At 49.1% G+C, this 19,744-nt stretch overlaps 1 protein-coding gene across 1 annotated transcript; it reads left to right on the top strand.

The window, feature by feature from the left end:
• The first annotated feature begins 1,853 nt into the window (after positions 1-1,853).
• SVOPL (SVOP-like) lies at positions 1,854-18,833 on the top strand. The gene is made up of 15 exons (XM_010566356.1): positions 1,854-1,932; positions 3,045-3,136; positions 4,178-4,276; positions 4,735-4,806; positions 4,911-5,035; positions 6,505-6,568; positions 8,044-8,169; positions 9,584-9,712; positions 10,849-10,922; positions 12,393-12,595; positions 13,732-13,843; positions 14,733-14,814; positions 16,342-16,431; positions 16,815-16,928; positions 18,822-18,833. The coding sequence occupies exons 1-15, from the start codon at positions 1,854-1,856 to the stop codon at positions 18,831-18,833; spliced, it is 1,473 nt and encodes a 490-aa protein (XP_010564658.1).
• Positions 18,834-19,744: the final 911 nt, after the last annotated feature.

Genomic DNA, 19,744 nt, shown 5'->3' with positions numbered 1-19,744 from the left:
GTGGCATGTGGCCCAGAGCGGATGAGCATCAGTGAAATGCTCCAGCACCTCTCAGCAAAAATTAACGGAGTATTCCAGCATCAGGATGGGTGGGCAAGGGCCCAGGGCTTGATCCTTGTCCTGGGCATGCCCCAGCCTGGCCTGCCAGTACCCTGGGCTTTGCCCACCCCAGGCTTCAGAGGACAGCAGATGTTTAACCAGACACAGGCGTGATGTGGCAGCTTAGGGTAGAATGTGTTTGCAGGTCCCTAATCATAAAGGAACAGAAACGGAGAAAAACAGGTCCCCAGATTCTGTTACTGCAAAGCTCTCTGTGGTTCAGCCACACAGTAAAGCTTTACCTCTTCTCGCGGGCTCTTCCGAGCACCTCGTTTGGTTGCTCTTGAGCTGGTTCCACTTGGAAATGGTCCCTAGCTGGTGGCCTGCATGGTCCGCTGGTGGCACTGTGTGCTGCTGGCAACTACTGCTGCCTTCAGGGACACCGCTGAGAGACAGTTGTAAGCAATATCCTACACATCCTCTGGGATGCTGGACTGTAACGATCTGTAACAGCAAGGTCAGTGTGTGTGATCTGACCGACTAATCTGCCGTTAGCCCTTGATGACCTCCTTATAGCCGTACCTCAGTATAATGCTTTTAAGGTATCCAGCCTGGGATTACTGTAACTCTGTGCTTCCCGTGTTCGTGCTGCCCTCTATCTCAGCTGGGATTTTGTATCTTCCATTAGATGCTCTTGGTCATTAATTCCCTCAAGCAGTCACCCTACTGCAGCCTCCCTGATCACTGCTGCATGGCCGTGAATGCTGCCTGGGCCAAGCCCAGCACCCCTGAAAGGAGATGATCAAAGGACAGTGTGTCATCAAATTGAAGATGGGTTGAGCCCCCCACCCCGGTGTCTGAGCATACACTCGGCAGGAAAGCTTGTGGGTTAAAGCAAGCAGTGTGCTTAATCTGTGCCCTGGGATTAAGATGAGCTTTTCTAATGAGAAAAGTGGCTGCGATCAGGCCAAGGGATATAGCATTGGAAACCAGAAACATCAGCGGAGGAAGCCAGCTCTCCCCTGTTGCAGCCTGGAACGCGTGGCTGTGTTTCTCGCTGACCTGAGTGGATGGGGATTAGCACAGCGGGGGCGGGGGGAGGCAGAAAATCAGGTTTGCAGTGGGAAGCGCTATGCTGGCAAGGTATGGGCAGGGTGAGAAGGAGTTTGGTGCTTGTCTCTCGCTAGCCATGCCATCCCAGGGCAGCCAGGGTTAGGGGAGCAGGCTGGGCCACCCTGCTCCTCGGCACGGCTGTTCCTACTCAGCGGGAGCTCCCGTAAGGGTGAGCAGTTACAGAGTGCAGCACCTCGACCGCTCGCGCAACCCCAGCTCCCGAGGGGCAGCAATTTCTGCCTCCAACAGGGACAACCTGCTGCTGGTCATGTCTTGGTCCACTGAGGGGGATGTAGAGAAAATCGGGAGTGGGGTTGAGCCAGGAAGGAGGGAGGGCTGGGGGGAAGGTGTGCTAAGGTTTGGGTTTACTTCCTAATATCCTTGTTTTGATTTGATTGGTAGTAAATTAAATTGATTTTGTTTCTTTCCCAAGTTAAGCCTGTCTTTTGCTCATGACCGTAAGTGGGGAGTGATCCTTCCCAATCCTTATTTCGACCCACCAGCCTGCCTTTATATTTTCCTCTCATCCTACCGTGGCCAGGGGAGGGGAGTGGGCAAGCGGTTGTGTGGTACTTTGTTAACAGCTGGGCTGAAACCACGACAGTGGCTTATTCCTCAGATGGCTTTTTAACTGCCCAGGGGTTTCACAGTTAAATCCCAGCCTTGCCTGATAGCGACGGTGGATCCCAGCAGGAGCTGAGATGGCCGTTGCACCTAAAGTGGCAGAAAACGCCATTGGCTTGGAGGAAATCCACACAGAGAGACAAGAACACCCAAAAGGTGGGTTTGTATTGGCAGGACTAGAAATTTGGGTCGTCATTTAGCCAGGGTAGAGAGAGGGTCCCCAGTCCTGGCACTCCAGCTGCCTAAAACCTCTGTTCGTGGAGTCACAAGCATCAGCTTCATACTGCCCCTCTCCCATCACAGCTACCCAACTGGTGGCTGCTGCCTATGGTGGAGGGAAGAGCTGGCTGGCTTGGTTTTTCTCAGGCCTCTGCTTTGTGTAAACGTTTTATTATACCTGTAATTCAAAGATTCTTTAATTTTGGATAATTCAGTTTTTAAAATAAAAATGTATTCTATTTCAAAAGCATTTTAAAGTGAAAGAAAATGTAGAAAAGCATAAAAAGAGAAGTTCTGCATCTGCCAAAAAAAAAAAAAAGAATTTTCTCCCGAATTTCTGCAGTAAGTTCTGTTCCATTTCAGAGCTCATGTTGATGGGTTTGAGATGACTTAGCTGGGAGATAAATGGCCTGACAGAAAAATTTATGCAGCTATGACTTTACTTAAATAAGAGCTTAAAAGTATACATATATACTGAAAGCTTTCTGCCAGGTCTGTTTATAAAGCCACCCCAGCTCTGATCTTGAGATGCTTTGTTTGCTCCTGAAATGCAGGGGAAAAGCCAGGAATAAAGGCTTAGGAGATGAAACTGAGCCCAGGGTCCCTGGCTGTGCTCATCATGCAGGGCTCGGACCCGGGGCAGCCCCCAGCTCCCACCACCCGTGCTGGGAGCAGGTCCGTACCCCAGGGGTGCAGAGGGACTGAGCCTCACGGCAGTTTGGGCAGGGAAAGAGAGTAGACCATTGCCCAGATGCAGTCCCAGCCATGTGTTTCTGAAGCAGCTGGGGTAACTCAGTACAAGGCTGTCCTTCCCCATGCCCAGCCTGCCCCTTCCTTGCTGGCTGCTGTTCCAGCAACCCCCTGACACGCCTGGCCACCAGTGTGCCCAGTAGCTGGTCAGTGGACACACAACTGGTAGATGTTTCCAGCCTTTTTCCTGGTGTGGTTGCACAGTAGCATGAAAAATGTTGACATTTCATAAAAAGGAGGTAGAATTTGACTGCTGAGGGTTTTTTTTGCCTCTGTCTTTCTTTCCCTTTGGTGTTCAGGGCAGAAGACATTTACAGTGGAAGAAGCGGTGGAAACCATTGGGTTTGGGAGGTTCCACATCATGCTTTTCCTGATCATGGGCAGCACTGGGGTAGGTGTCTGCAGCCACCTGCACTGGCCTGAGAAAATACTTTTCTCATTTTCCTTATTACCGTGCAATAACAACCATAAGCACCATGGGCACAAATTGCAGCCCATTTTTTTTCACACATACCTTCTCAAGCATAATTTCTGCTGTTGTCGTCTTCGGCCAAAATCAATATGGGCCACAATTGATATCAGACCTATTTCAGGCCAAAGCTGAGCAGATTGGCCCAGAGCATCCTGGCCTGGCCCCTGCCCTGGAGCACTGTCCCATTGGGCAACACTGATGAGGCACGTCTTCGATAGTGCCTGAGGGTTACGTTCAGCCTCCTGACTCCATTTTCCATGCCATCCCCAGGGCACCCAAACCCTGTGCAATCTGGCATGGATAGGCTACCCTCCTCTCACCCTTGGCTCCCTGAAAAATTTCCTAACTGGCAGGATCTTATGTTAATGGTGTATCTGGTTTGGGAACTGGGACAAAAGCCTGAGGCCAGACTGGGGTAAAGATGGGATGGGGCCATATCCATGAGGATCACTGCAGCTGAGGTGTAAGAGCCTTTAGCTGTGTGTGATAGGCTCATTTCTTAACTGAAGCCAGCTGCTGGGACAAACAGCCAATGGAGCAATGAAGTGTTTAATCAAAACCAGTTTTACGACGTCATCTTTGTGTTAGATACCCAAATTCACAGCAGGGTACCTAACCAAGCAGCTTGGTTTCCAGAGATAGTTGAAGACCTTCCACTAGCACAGCTGGGCAAGAGTGTCCTCTGCAAAAGCTGAGTCTTTCCAGCCTTCCTAGATACACAGTGTACCCAGATACCTGCTTTCTAGGTGCACCTTTCTCGCTTTCTCTCCCTGTTTCCAAGCGCTCACGTCTTCCAGATCAGGCACAGGGCTCAGACCACTGTGGAGGCCCCATGGCTTCACAGCGCTGTTTTGACACGGTGGGACTGCCATGGCTGCAGGCTTGGTAGGACTGAGGGACTTTCCCCCATGGGCTCCTTGTGGCTTCCCTTCTTGCTAACGTGCACACTCGTTCCCAAAGGTGGCTGAAGCCATGGAGATCATGCTGATAGCCGTTGTGTCCCCTCTCATCCGATGCGAGTGGCAGCTTCAAGACTGGCAGGTGGCTTTAGTGACAACGGTGAGTGACTTTGTGTTCCCCTCATGCAGGTCATTCACTACGTGGTCATTGTCAGCGGCACCACGATGGGCTTGCTTTGTAAAGTACATTTCCCAGTGGATCAAATAAATTCCTAGGGCCTCCTCTCAGGTGCAAGAACACCACCGCAACTGTAGAAAACCAGAAAGCGAGCTGACGTGAGCACACATCTGTGCCCAGAGCTGTAATGCCAAAACAAGCCCCCAGTTCCGTATTCTTATTTTGAAGTCCTTGCCATCCAACCCCCAGCTTTGAGGGTCGAAGCGCTGAGCGCCTACATGGAGGAAGTCAACCCCTGAAAGGCGCCTCGCTCACGGTTCTGGGCGCTGCAGTTCATCCTGCTGTTCGGAAAACACTCGACTCGCCCACAGTTCAAAGGGCAGAGCTGCCCGGTGCTGCTGGGAGCGGGGTCTCCACAGCCGTGCTTCAATTCCCCTTAGATGGTGTTTTTTGGCTACATGGTCTTCAGCGTAGTGCTCGGGCTCCTGGCCGACAGGTATGGCCGCTGGAAGGTGAGTGAGCGCCGGGGGCCGCACGTCCTTTTCCTACGCCTCCCAGGAGCCACGCGCCTGGCTGAGCCCGTGGTTTGGTGACTCTAATTTTTCCCCTTTTGCAGATTCTGCTGCTCTCGTTCCTCTGGGCAGCCTATTTCTCCCTGCTGACCTCGTTTGCCCCATCCTACATCTGGTTCGTGTTCCTGCGGGCCATGGTAGGAGGCGGCGTGTCGGGCCACGCGCAAGGGTAAGGCCGCGCCTGGTGGCACGGGCAGCGGCGAGGCGGCCTTCGCAGGGAGGTTAGCGAAGGCACCCGTGGACCCGAGGCAAGAAAAGCCCTTCAGGTCGTTTTGGCTGACGCTGGCGGAGTGCCTGGTTTCCCTCGCGCTGAGCCTGATAAGCTGTGGCTGCGCCGTGACCTGGAGGAGATGGAGGGGAAGGGGCCTCCTCGGGGGCTGGAAGTGGAAAAGGGAGCAAATTTCCACAGAGCCTTAAAACAAAACACCGTGCTGTGACTTTACTGAATCCCAGTCGATCAACCTAAATTGCAGTTCCCAAGGACTCCTGAGCCCTGGAATAGAGGGGGCAGCTGGTTTACGTTAAGCCAGTGACAGAGGGATTATTAAGAACATATATTATAAAAACAATTAGACAGGTAACAGATGAGCAAAGGCTGCTTCCTCGTAAAAAAAGTCACAACAATTCTGCTTAACTAGCAGATTCTTCTTGAACTGATGTAAAACATACCCACTTAAATGAAACTTTTTGCCCTGTTGGGGCGGAAAGGGGGACATGGAGGGAGGGGGGAGAAATCCACAATATTAACAACCACTTCACTAGGAGCCTAGCAAAATAAATTATTTCTTTTGACTCTCTCAGGGAAACAAATGCAACATTTCAGCATCTTCCATGGTTCCTCAAAGTCTGGTTGCTGCCCACAAAGGAAAGCCCCAAACCGGTTGTGCTGACCCTTTGCCGAAGTGAAGGACAGGAGGGAGATAGGTGCTGTTGGGGGGAGAAGGCACCCTGTGCCTGGGTCACGCATCTGCCAAGCTCCGGGCATTGCCTCCCTCACGGGAGAGCCCCCATTGCCTGGCCATGGAGGCTGCTAATGAACCTGATGAGGATGGAGGGAAACCGCACATTTTATAAAACACTTCAATAGCTGAGATAGAAGGAGCCAACGTGGATGTCTCCCCACCCCTCTCTCTTTCCAGCCGAGGAAGCACAAGTCATGCCTGTGAGCTTGGGAGATGCCAGTGCCAGGCCCTCCCCCAAGGGCTATCTAACCGTTTGATAAAAAGTGGAACAGACTGTTTTCTTTATTTAACAAAAAAAAAAAAGATTCACTAAAAATTGTTCATTTCTACAAACACACTCTATGCCTGTGCTGATGCCTCAGTCAACCCACAGGACCTTCCCGTAGGTTTCCTGATGCACAGACTGCAGTGTTTACCTGCCTGTATCCTACAGCTGTGGCCTGGAAAGGATTCATGCCGTGTATCTCCCTTGCATGTAATTTGGGCTTGCCTGAGTGGAAGGCATATCGAGCAGGGATCCCCTGTCTCAGGGTGCTCAGTGGTGGAAGAGGAATGGTACTCTGCCTACGGGCAGCAACGTCCAGCACTGACTGAGCTGAGCTGAACTGCTACTTGATTAGCATAGAAATTCTCATTGTTGCTGTATTTCCGCATTTTTTTCCCCCTTTTTCACTAGGCTTATCATAAAAACGGAATTTTTGCCCACCAAATACCGAGGATACATGTTGCCTTTATCTCAGGTAAGAGTGAGCACGTTACTGTTTCTTCTAGCCCTGAGTCCTGGGAGACTTGTCCCACTGCTGTTTGGAAGCTGGGTCTCCAGCACGTCAGCCTTTCTCCCAGACTATTCACACTTATCTGGGTTGAAGCGAGTGCTGCCTCCTGCATCCTGGAGCACGGCATCTGTGTTATTAAAGATGTACACAGGCAGCTGCCTGCAGAAGAGAGGCAATATCTTCTCAAATAATTGGATGCTCCGAACGTCGCATGGGGACTGCGATTGACGGCTGGCACTCAGCCTCTCGGATGCCCTATCGATAACCGTGCTGCCTGCTCTAACGGGGCCAGTGCCAATGACCCTTTCCAGCCAGCCCTGGGGCTAGCAGCATCACTGGCCCCCTCCGGGCCTGGGCTCATCCCTCCTCTCTTTGGACTTGTTTAATAACAATGTATTAATAAGGTGATTCCCAGATGAGATCCTAATCTGGGTGTCTCCCTGTCTCTGCTCAGGGATGGCACAGAGCTTTGTGTAGGATAGGGTAGCATAGATAGTCCGAAATTCAGCCTGAGATGTGCTGGGAGGGTTGCGCCCGCTTGCTGGGCAAAGACCACAGCAAGCGTGACTCGGGTTGTTGCTTACTTCTGCAATGGGCACTTGCTGCATGTGCAAATGATCTGCGGAGGCCTCCTTGAGCACACAAATTCATCTGACTGTTGAACCAAAAGTGTTTGTATATGGTCTTTGTGGCAGGGATAATTTGCTTTTCATTACTGCCTGTTTGATCCCAGGGCTTCATTACCAAAGTATCATCAGAAACACAAAGAAGGTTTATAAAAAAGAATGATCTTGTATTCTCCCCAGAAATTTGTTATTGCTGCCCACAGATTACTCATAAACTTGCTGCAGCTTTTATATATTTGTTTGTGCTTTGTGTTGGCTGAGCTCCCTTGGGTGGTCCCCTGGAAAGGGATGCGGCCCCTAATGGCAACAAGTGAACTTTGGGGAGGAATGTACTTGGAGATCGAGGGGCCAGATTCTCCATTGGTATAACTTGGCACTGACTCTACTGGAGATCCACCAACTTCCAGCAGTGGAAATCTGGCCCGTTTTTGCCTTCGGTGCTTGTAAATCTGGTGCTCCCCTGCAGAGATTTAGACAAGAGGAAAATTCATGGGCATGAGCATTAGCAGAGAAGAGACTGGAAGGACAAAAGAAGTGGCTTTAAGTACAATGGTAGCCACAGCAAGTTATCTGTTTTCATGTGGAGCTAATTAAGACTATCTTCAGCCGTCCCTCCCCAAATCCTTGTCTGTCTTTCCCTCTTTCCTTCAACCCAAGCTCAGCTTTTCAGACACCCGTGGGATGGCTCAGTTTGAACCACAGTGCTCCCCAGCACAGATCTCCACCTATCCATGGAACCAGACCAGAAGGGGAGAAAATAAACAAATTGTTGCCATGTGTTCATGTTTTAACCCCTTCCTTTCCCTCGGAAAGGTGTTTTGGTTGGCAGGATCCTTGCTAATCATTGGCCTGGCATCAGTGGTGAACCCAACCATCGGCTGGCGGTGGCTGATCAGAATTGCCTCCATCCCCGGGATCCTTCTCATCCTGGTGTTCAAGGTAGGAAGAGCTCGTCTCCCCCCTCCCCGCCGCACCGCCACGGACCTGGCATCTCTCCAGGCACCAAGAGGCATTGCCCTCCACCCCCTGCAAGCCTGGGGCTGTCCTTGTGTCTTCCTTTCACCATCACAGCCCTGTCACCCAGGGGGCTTGGGAAGGTCCTGATGGCCTGGGGGGGCTGCAGACCAGCTGCTGGGGAGATGTCACCCTGCGGGAGATGGCTTGGCTTTGCTTTGCTTTTGCAAAGCCTCTGGCTTTGCTGCCCTGCTGTATCCCTCCAGCACCCCAGGGACCATGGTGATTGGCCAGGCATCAAGAGGAAGACAGGCTAGGCAGGGTATAGAAAAAATCACAAGTAAAATATCTTCGGTCTAGTGCTGGCCACAGCGTACCCTCTTCAGTCTTTACATTTGCTAGGGCTGAGGAAAGAAGCCTCAATATAATGTTCACAAAGCAAATGGGTGTCAGGGTCAACTGCTGCTTCCCCAGGTTTGCTCATGCTTCAGAAATATCAGTCTTGGACATGAGGGTCATCTTATTTGTGGAGAGTGATGTGGAAAATCCCTATTACAGTGCTTATGGGCACTGCAGTGCTAAGCTGTGGCGAGTGCAAGCCATGCAGATGCGAAAGCTCTTCCTGCAGCTGAGTGAATGCACAAATCCATTTGGGGTGCTACCTGGGCAGTCAAATCCAAGGCTGCTGTGAACATCCACTTGTATAACTAACTTTGACGTTTGGTTTCCCTGGTCATTTTTGCCAGAAAAAAATGGGTAGCACAAGTTTTTAGTCCAGAAGAAAAAAAAGACACAGTCAGCATACATACCTTTAAAAGAAAGGAGTCTTTAATTCATATTTCAGTGATAAAGATGTAATTGTTTATAATTTAATAGAGCCATCATTTAATGAAAAGTGATTTTATTTTGGAAAGAGCACAGGTGTGGGTGAACATTGCAAATGCTGATGATTTGTGAGTTTGCTCCTAAAGTTCATCCATGCCTTCCTTTTTTTTCAATGGCCTTGTTAAGTCTCCCAAGACTTTTGCTTAAGTGACACGTGCCTCATCCCTTTTTAGAATTTCAACTAATTAAGGGTTGATTTTGTTGAACCTGTGTCTTTGGCTTCCACCTCTCATGAGTACTTGCCACAGACGGCTAAGTAGCCGACCCCTGGGAGCTGGACCAAGAAATGGGTTTGTTGGGCAGGGTGAGCCCCCCGACATGGGGTACGGGGAGCTGGGACATGCAGGGGTGCCCCAGGGCATGGCTAGGGAGGAGAACAGCCAAAAAGCTGCTCCAGCTCAGGCAGTGCCCTGTGCTAACCTGGCCGGGCTCCTGGGCACGACGGGAAGCTGTGAGTAGGGTTTGCGTGGACAGGGAGGCGCAGAAAGCCTTTCTGACACCGCTCCGCTTTCAGTTCATCCCAGAGTCAGCGCGGTACAACATCTCCACGGGAAACGTGGCGGCTGCCCTGGCCACGCTGCAGAGGATAGCCGAGATGAACGGGGCGGTGATGCCCGAGGGGGTGCTGAGGGAGCCCGCCAAGGTAAACCAAACCCCGGCGCTGCCGGGCCCCTCCGTCCCAGGCAGGGCTGCGGCATCAGGGGGTTGGGGAGGGAGCGGGACCGCCAAGCACATCTCACTCTGCCTCTTTCTGCCTCCCAAAAGCATGTGTGGGTGTTGCAGGTGGGGCAGGAGAGGAGCTGAGGGCCAGGCTGCTCCCCCCTTACCCCCAGTTTAGGCCCTGCTGGCTGCAGGGTGGGAGGACTTATTCAGGTGGCTCCTTTCCCCAAGAGAGGAAGATTGGGTGAAACTATTGTCCAGGGCTTTAAAACTATTATCCAGCTCTTTTAAGTCCCTTTCCTGGACCTCTTTGCTGCTTATTTAATCCCACAGGCACCAAGCATTGTCCTTAGCAATTCATGCAAGATGGTGCTATTGTATTGGAATTAATTAGGATTAAAGCTTCCCTGTAGTTTAATTGAATTTATGTAATGGACCCGCATTGGCTGTGGGAAGGGTTTTTGTTAGTTGTGCACCCTCTCAGGCTTAACCAATGATGAGGAAAATAAAAATAAAGGCAACCCAAACCGTCCATGTGAACTCGTGTCCCCTCAGCAGTGGGATGCTGGGGCAGCTGCTGGCTCTTGGGGAGCAGTGGGGCAGGCAGGGCCCCCTGGTGCCTGCTCGCCTCTCTGCTCGCTGGCATTTCAGGCCTCCTGGCAAGACGTATGTGGCCACAAACTTGCTTCACAGGCAGAGCAGCAGATGCTGGTCCTCTCTCCCCAGCACGTGGGCAATGGGAGCTGCCAGCAGCTCTGGCAGTGCTGGTCCCCCCAGCAGCCACCAAGTCCCCCTCCAGCACCATGATGTTCATGCTGGGGCCAAATTACAGGGAGCCGGGAGGTCATGTGTGGGCTGGGAGGGCTCGGGGTGTTCTCTTCTCCTCCCCTCCATCCTTTGCAGCACGTCCTCTTGTGGGCATCCTTTGGGAAGAGGGGCTTTCCTCTCCGGAGGGCTGATGGGGTGCTGTGTTGCACCATCTGTCAGTCTGTCTGTCTGTCATCGGCAGCCTGGGGTGAGGGCAGGGGGGGCTGGGGTGCCAGCTGCTGCTGCAGAACACTGGGTCCTGTACAAAAGATGCCTTTTTGAAACCTTTTATTTCTCTCAAACAATTTGCAGGAAAGGAGAGGAAGATTCAAGGACCTCATCCACCCCAAATACTTCAGAACCACTTTGCAGATATGGATCATATGGTAAAAAAAAAGCTTTTTTTTTTTTTTTTCCTCTTGCCTATCACCTCATTCTCTCAGTTGAATGTGTGCAGAGAGCAGAAGTCTCCCGTTGACTTTGCCATTACAAGGCAGCACTTCTGCCTCAGGAGGTGGCTGCAGATCCTTGGCAGCTGGAGGGGCAGTATGTGGGCATGGGGCACGGTCTGCTTGTCCTGATCTCAGACCATGCCTCAGGCACCCTGCGTCGGTCGCCGTTAACATAGGCAGAAAAAGGCTGGACATCCAGGATGGTGCAGGGCACCGTGAGTCCTTCCTCGGGACAGGGCAGCTCAGGGGACGTGGGGTGGGAGCCAGGCGAGAGCCCTGCCTGCAGTGCGCACCAGCGATGGGCCCACGACTCCGCTACCCTTCTTGGTGTAGACTTGGTCTTCCAGCGAGGAGGAGAAATGCGTCACCTTTGCAGGCCAGCCAATATATCAGTGAAATAGGGCTCCAACAGAAACTCATTAACGGTTACCAGTGCCACTGGCCAGGGAAAATTAAGATTGAAGAGAGACAGGTTTCATACGCAATGTTCCTGGTAGCTGTATGCAAAGGTAATATAAGTTTCATTGACTTTGCTGTCTGGAATGGAAATGTTTAAATAATGGCTCCGTGGGAACTCATTGACCCAAAATGTTGCTAGGCGAGTCAGGCCTTGAATTTTTAATGTTTTATGAAATATCTTTCTTTTTGTTTTTTAATCCTCCTTTCTCCCTCAGTCCTCCCAGGAGTCGCTGGCCTGCTCTCGGGTTTGCATTCTCACCCCCCTGTGCCCTAAGCATCCCCCACCTCCCCAGGCAGCTCGTTTCCTAGCCCAGATTCTGCTGCTCGTTTCTGAAACTGCCAGGGGGGATGAAAAAGTGAAAATTACTTCCCGGCCTGCTTATGATTAGGCGTGTGCTGAATTACTTGATAATGACACAGCCAGGCTGCCATCACCAACGCTGTGCTCTGGACAGCCAGCCAGGGTGCGACGTGAGCCTCTCCAGCCAGTTAATGAAAACTCCTTTCGAAAATCCCTGGGCAGAAAGGATAAGGACTGAAAAAAATCTGGACAGTTGCTTCGTGAAAGCTGCAAGCATCGGGGCCTGGTGTCGAGAATCCCTGGTCCACGGGGAAGGGGTGGTTTGGAAATGTCGCCACTTGCAGCCCTGCGTGAGGGAAGGGGCACGCTCTCCCCTGCTGCAGAGCGAGAACCAGCACTAAGGGACAAGCAAAAAGACAAACTAAGAGCTGAGGTGGGGTCCCCCGAGGAAGAGGGGTGCACGGACATAGGTGGTAGTGGGGTGACCAGTGACCTGGTGGGTACCCGGGTCCCTGCTAGGCTCAGGCTAAGGGCGTCCATCACGCAGAGCTGGTGCACACAGCGGGGGTCCCAAACCTGCTGCATTTCAGTTTCCTCACTTTCTCCGTCCTTGCTGCCGCTCACTGCAGCGTTTCCCCCCACAGGCTTGGCATAGCGTTTGCTTATTACGGCGTCATCTTGGCCAGCACCGAGTTACTGGAGCGGGACCTCGTCTGCGGCTCCGCGGCCCCACCGGCGCAGGACTCCGGCGATGACTCCGAGGAGAGCCGCAGCCCCTGCCACTGCCGCTTGTTTGGGCCCGCCGCCTACCAGACCACGATCATCAGCACCGTCGGGGAGATCGCACGTAACCTCTTCTCCCCTCCCTGCCCTGCCTTCCCCTTCTTGCAGCCAGCCAATACTCCCTGCAAAGCTTTTAGCTGTGCGTGCGCTTCGTGATGTGCCAGGGGTCCAAATGTCCTCAGCGTTGCTGGCAAGTGCCAGGCGCAGGCTCTTCAAATGCAGGTCCAGGGCACAAGACATGAGCTGGTGGCGAGGTAGGGCATTGCTCCCCAGGTGAATAATTCAGCTTCTGATGACAGCATGGGTCCTTCCAACAGCAGAGCCAAGGACCTCCTTTGCAGTTAGTACATACTAACGGTCTTGGTTAAACTCCAGGGGAAATTGCTCCTAACTTACCCAGAACTGAGCCTGGCTTCCCAAATTCCCAGACGTGTAGTTTTTGGAAAGTAAGTCATAAACAAGCAAGGATTGCAAATAGTCAGATTGATGTAGTTGAACACACCACACAAGTGCGCTATTTTCCAAGAGATGGCGGCCTCAGGAGCAGGTCCTGTGCTGAGGACTACGGTGAAGGACAGGTACGTGCCCAGGGGAGCTGCAGCTAACGAAAATGCTTCCCGGTGCAGCCTGCCTGGGAGTGAAAGAACCTGGCACTGCGCGTGGGTCTAGTATTGCAACACCCCTGGGAGGTGAAACGTTTTCCCTGGTTCACATCTCAGCAACTGAGCTACAAAGCGACCGGTTGTTGGATCCTGCACCAGTCCAGGGGTGCGCTCAGGGGTCTGCTTGGCTCCCGGCTCATGGGGGGACTCAACGGGGCAGACGCCGGGCCCTGGTGTTTGGCTGGGCTGTGGCCGGAGGGGGCAAAACCACCCAGGCCTGCAGTGCTCACCCAGTGGGTGCCTTCCTTGCATGGCTCAGGACAGGCGTTGGTGTCCTGCCGTAGTACAGCAGGGAAATTTCCGGGAAGGACAGGCTCCAGCTTCTGAGGGGAAGGACAAACAAAAAAAGGGCGTAGGGGCAAATTACAGGGTTTGGCTACAGGAAGAGAATTACAGCGTTTGTGCGTTTTATAGAGCATTTCGTAGGTGCTGGGCCTGCAGAGACGTATTTTTGAGGCACACTGCATAAGGTCTGTCAAGACAGACAATCGTTGCAGTTAGGTCATCTAACGTTGTACGTTTTCCTTTTTATCTCCAGTAAATCCTTTGAACATTCTCGGCATCAATTTCCTCGGAAGACGACTAAGCCTGTGTATCACCATGGGATGTACGGCCCTATTCTTTCTTCTCCTTAATATCTGCACCTCGAGGTAGTCTGGATCAGCACGTGGGTCTTGTTGGGGGGTGTGCAGTGCCGAGGGCAGTACCTAGAGTATTCTCAGGTCACCAGTAATTCTTGTACATCCGAAAAAACCCTCTGACTGGTTCTCTCCTCTTCCTGGGAAAGCTGTGGGCACTTCAAGAGGAGCTCAAGGCATCAAGAGAAACGGTGCCACGAGTGCTGTAATTATCAGGTTGATTTGCGAGGATGTGTAAGAAAGACCCCTCTCAAGCTGGCAGAGCTTAATGGTTACTGAAAATCAGGGTGGTTTCAAGCTGAAGATTCCTCTGAACTGGCTGGTAGCCTGATGGCTGGTCGCCAGTGGTGTCCCCCTGCCGCCTGCCCCGTGGGCCACTGGCCCTGGCGGCTGGCTAAATACTTGGGAGCTGGAGTGGGAGGCTGCAAATAGGCGTTAAACTAAATAAGGCCCTACCAGGAAGCTTACAGTCGTTCAGTACGGCATTGGCCTCTGTACTGCTATTATTACTATTTTCAGTTTTCCCTGAAACTGAGCCTGGCCATCATATTTGCCTGCAACAGTTTTTTTTACAGGGGACCAGAAAGCGAGGGCTAGGCTGGAAGTCAGACTTGACCGTAACGCTGAAGGCACCAGCTGAGCCAGTACAGTCCTGTTCAGATAATTCCCTCCAGCCTCTAACACCGGCCTAAAGGAAACCTAACGTGAAATAATAGCCCCTTGTCAAACATGTCTTGTCACTGGACCAGAGAAAGATTACACTTGTCAGCAACCATCTTTTCCTTATGCTTTCCCTTATAGTAAGTTGGTAAAAGCCCTAGCACAGTGAATATATTAGGCTGTGTCTCTGCTGATCAGGGCTCAGTGATACTAACTCTGCTCCACATGGCTCTCTCTCTAGCACAGGCGTGATTGGGTTTCTCTTCATGCTGCGTGCCTTGGTTTCAGCAAACTTCAACACCATCTACATTTACACAGCAGAGGTAGGTCCTTCTGAAAGTATGTTAAGCTGCTCTGGGGCATGAAAGCCCGTTTGCCTATACCTAGCAATGCTGCCGTATTTATTTTAGAGTCATCTTTCTTGAACAAAATGTCCCTGGCTTCCTTGCCATGCTGTTTTCGTATGCAAGATCAGAGAAGAAATCGGATAATTAGTTGGAGAGATGACAAAAGGAGGTGGAAGAGGAATGCCCTACTGAGCTACCTCTTGGTCAGCTACTACAAAATGTTATTTTTTGAGGATGTTGTGTACCACTATCTTCCAAACCCCACAATCTTTCCTCTCACCAACCCCTGCAAAGTTAGAAAATAGACTACCACTGAAAGGAACTTTTTCCAGCACTTACTTAAGGGACTGATGTCATAGTATAAGGTAGTATATGTTATAAATATATGATTTATTCACTTACTTAATGGAAATTACTGTGTTTTGTCTGTAAATAGTTTTAATCCTTCAGAGAGCTTGTCCTTCATAAAACTTTGGAGCTGTGAGTTCTGGGAGTGAAGTATGCATTGTTGGGTGTTTTTTTTGTTCTTTTTTTAAACAATGGTGTAGAGTTAAATGTATTACCCTTCAGATTGAGTAAAGTGATAAAAAGCAAACTGAAGTAGCTCCCTGGGTTGGCCTGATACTTCTTTTAATAGTACACTATATTATTTAAGCACGCACCAGGCTTGAATAAATACCATCTTTCTAATAGTCCTGGACCGGATGCTGTTGATGTAAAGACCATTGCTGCAACAGCCATATCATAAACCAATACTACTCAGAATTTAATCAATGACCAAAACCAAACTTGGAAATCCCCTTTCGGGCCACATGCCTGGACTATTCTTGAATTACCTCCATTGGCTTGGCCCAGTTAAAGTATTTAAACAAAGGCTTACAGGGGTGTACTTGCTAAAATCTATTGATATTAACAGGACTTAACTAAAGTTAAGCAAAACACATTCTTAAGTGTTTTATTGGCACAGGTTTTTGGGAGACATGAAAAAGACATTCTTCTAAGCCTGGAGGTTTCTTATTGGGATCTGTTTTTCCTCCTAAACAAAAGTGCTGTTGATACAAATAAATAGGCAGTCTTGAAGGCTGCAGACAATATCCTTTCTTCCTGCTTCCCAGATACAGGGCCTGGTAATATAAATTGAATTCTTCCTTTAGCACCCAGCCTATCTTCTGTGACTTTGATGTGCGCTGCCCAGCCCAACTGGGAGAAAGGTCGGTGGTGGGGGGGAACAGACACAGGACAGGGAGCAAACAGCAGGGGAATCACATCCAGCTTTGACTGACTTGTCCTAAAACTTTACTTGGGGCAAAAAGTGGCAGATTTGTAATGGCACAAAAGAGACCCAGAGGAGCCTTTCTTTCTTTTTATATCTTAGCCCACTAGCTGCCCTTGATAATATAATGGGTGTCTCTGAAGAAAAATAATAATTTAAAAAAAAAAAAAAAAAGACACATATCACAGATCATTGTTGCATTAATCCGATTTCTTTCTGGTCTGTTTTAGGTTTATCCCACCACAATGCGAGCCCTGGGGATGGGAACAAGTGGGTCATTGTGCCGTGTTGGAGCTATGGTGGCCCCATTTATATCACAAGTAAGAGCACGCTTGCTAATGTTGGTAAACACTGTGCTGATCATTGCTATCAAACATACAGAGAAATGTCCCTGAAGTTCACCAAAAACAAAAACAAAAAAAAAAAAAGTATTCAGTTCCCTCTCCAAGTCATTAGTTCTTTATCTGATGTTTTATACAGAGTACTTGTACTTATGTGGTCTTTGCCAGAAGCAGATCTGCAAAATTCCCTTCCCAGAGCTTAGGCTTGCTAGTAAGTTACTTTCTGAAAACTCATAGATACGCAATTTTCTACTGTTGAGGCTCACAGGTGTTTGTGACCCTTTGTCCACTCTTTAATGACTAATTAACTGCCAGCCACCCCATACACTGAGCTGATGGTTGAACTGTTCATTTCCCTGCAGGTTCTTATGAGTGCTTCTTTCCTTGGGGCCCTGTGCCTTTTCTCATCTGTGTGCTTCGTGTGTGCCATCTCTGCGTTCACGCTGCCCATCGAGACCAAAGGCAGGGCACTGCAGGTTTGTGTTACCGCTCTTGGGTATCTAAATGCTCTTTAGAAACTAGGAGGTTATGATTCAGCCAGAACCCAAACCAAATCCTCCCAAGGGTTCATAACCCCAAAGAACACCTGACAGGCAAGCACAGGAATGCGCTGTTGCAGCAGCTTAAAGCACTGTCATCGCAGTTGCCTAAAGCTCATTTCTCATAAAAGAACAAAGGAGAAGGCCTGCCCCAACCCCAGCTCCCTCATGCCAGCACGTTAGCTTCAGCTAGCGCAAGCCCCTCTTTACTGGTGTCTCCAGTCCTGACTTGAAGTTGCTGCTTCACAGGCACATATTCTGTTCTGCCTGTGCTGTAAGGAGAGAGGACAGCAGATACAAGTAATACCTTGAACTACTAAAGCCTTTTCTCCATCAAATTCAAGTCAAAAGCCCCAAATGCATCAGCCTGCTAGCTAAGCCACTGTGGCTAGTGTTTCCTATAAGCAATCAGCCAAAACACTAAGCACAAAGATTAAGGGGGCAGTTCAAATTCAGACATTCTCCCATGCCCAAGTTGCGCTAGTTTAATTACAGGAGGTGGTGAGCAGTTCTGTGATTCTAGTCGATTCAGCTATACCAGCATGGTACTTCTCATGTCACATCACCCTGCCTATTATTCTGCAGTCTTACCTGTATAAACCAGAAGATCATAGGCTCAAATAATCCACATTCTTTAGCAGCCTAGAGCAAGACAGATGTTTGATCAAACTGGTTTAGGTGGGCTTCAGAACCAGACTTTAAAAAAACCATATATACAAACACACACATATTACATACATATAGACACAAACACACACACTTCATTGGGTCACATCATTTAAAGTTTCCACAAGGTGCATGGAACAGTTAACCCTAGGGTTTTCAGAAAAGCAACATATTAATCATTACCTGCTTCTTTAAATGCTTATGTCTTTATGCCATTTAAAATAGCTATGTGATATTCTGTAAAAGACTGGGGAAAAAAAATAACCAATGTTTAATAAGGAAGTGGACAAAGCAACTTAACCTTCCCTTGTCAGTGAAGTTCAATCCCCTGCACAGAGGCCAGAGAGCCACTTAGGCCTTCAAATGGTTGGATTTACAACAATTACTAAGCAAAACACTTCACTGAAACTGCTTTAGACTTAAAAGGAAAACTCTGATTCAGCTACAGTTGGATTAACTTTGGCTAACAGTGGTCAAGAAAATGGGAGTGTAATGATTCCTTAATGGGGTCCCTCCCTTTTCCTGGGGACTTAACTCAATAGCATTATTATCCTCCTTGCTACAAGTAAGAGTTATAAGCTCCAGCTGCTGGCCTTTACATGCACAAGTCAAAAGGACAGAAAAACAAAACTCTGCAGAACTAGCGGTGTAGTTGGAGAAGCCACCATTAGATCTACAATTCAACTTGCTAACTCTTATCTCGTGGTCATTTCAGAGATTACATTTGTGTACATAGTCATTCAGGGATTGCTGAATCATGACTGTTGAACATATTGTCCAAGGCTCTCAGACAGTACAGTCATCCAATCCATGCAAGAATTTAAATACATGACATAAAAGCTCTTTTAACATGGCAACATTTAGTTCTAATGCTCCAGGCAATAGCTGTGCTCCTTACAGCTAGGTCTAAATGAACGAACTAAATAAAGAATATGCAAGTAACTTTTTGTGAAATCTAGACAATGCATTTAAAAAGCATATCTACTCATTTCAGTTTATTAGGACAGCATCAGTGCACTCTCAAAGCAGTCATGGGGATTGCCTGTCAGAGGCAAGACCTTTTGGACATATCCAAATGCATATTATTTTCCCCTGTATCCATTTCTGTTGGTTTTCATGTGCCTTTTATTAATTTTATGTACTTTTTTTTTCTCCCCTTTTTAGCAAGTAAAATGAAAGCAAGTGTTTGATGTTGGATTGGGTAAGAAAGAAAAATAAACCTTTGGAATCTGTCATTTCCTGTGAGCTGCATTTGATGTTGATTGTTTCTCCATATCATTTCCATTATTAAAAACTGCAACTGAACAGTGTAAGAGCTATGATTTGTATAGACAAATGGCAAATTTCTCAAGGACGTTCCCTTTCTTATCATTCAATAAATAGATGCTTTGTGCCTGTCCTGTGAAGTGAGATGAAGACTCTTTGCTGTTAGTGTACACACACCCCCACCCCCCAAACCAGCCACCACTCCGTGGGTTGAGGCAAAGGGGGGAAAATACACAAAGTAGATATGGTCTTTGCCATAGCAGCTTGAAAGAATATAGTACTTCCCTTTATAAATAAAACAGCATTCCTCAACTATTTGTGCAAATACCATGTGCATTAAAGTAGTTAAATTTAACACCTCAAACCTAATTGGAGTGACAATTTCTTAAGATTCTTAGGGTGACATTCAAGACCACAAAATCAAAGTTGAGTCAGATTTTTCCAGTGGATTGTTTAAACAGAGACATTTTCAAACAGTTTACAGCAGACAGATAAGTAACTGGACACACTCCTCTCCCCAGTATTTTACACTGGGAGAACAACTTTAGTCTGAAGATGTATAGGTGTTCAACTTCACCTCTAAATGCACTAAGCCTCCTAATAAATCTGTGCTTGCAACTTACGGTCTGGAGAACCACAGAGCACCTTCCTCTGGAAGCACTGTTAAACTTGGTGACAAGGTATCTAGGACTTCTAGACATTGCTAGATCTTTAAGACTTCAAATGTTGCAATGGCAGTGCCTCTTATTTCTTCAGTCTGTGCTACTGTAGTGTGCACTGATCACACCCGTTTTGTTAGAATGGTCTCCCTCACCATCTTG

The sequence above is a fragment of the Haliaeetus leucocephalus genome, unplaced genomic scaffold (genome assembly GCF_000737465.1).
Source record: "Haliaeetus leucocephalus isolate CR32 unplaced genomic scaffold, Haliaeetus_leucocephalus-4.0 Scaffold206, whole genome shotgun sequence".
Taxonomy (NCBI): Eukaryota; Metazoa; Chordata; class Aves; order Accipitriformes; family Accipitridae; genus Haliaeetus; species Haliaeetus leucocephalus.
This window is presented reverse-complemented; position numbering and strand designations above follow the sequence as displayed.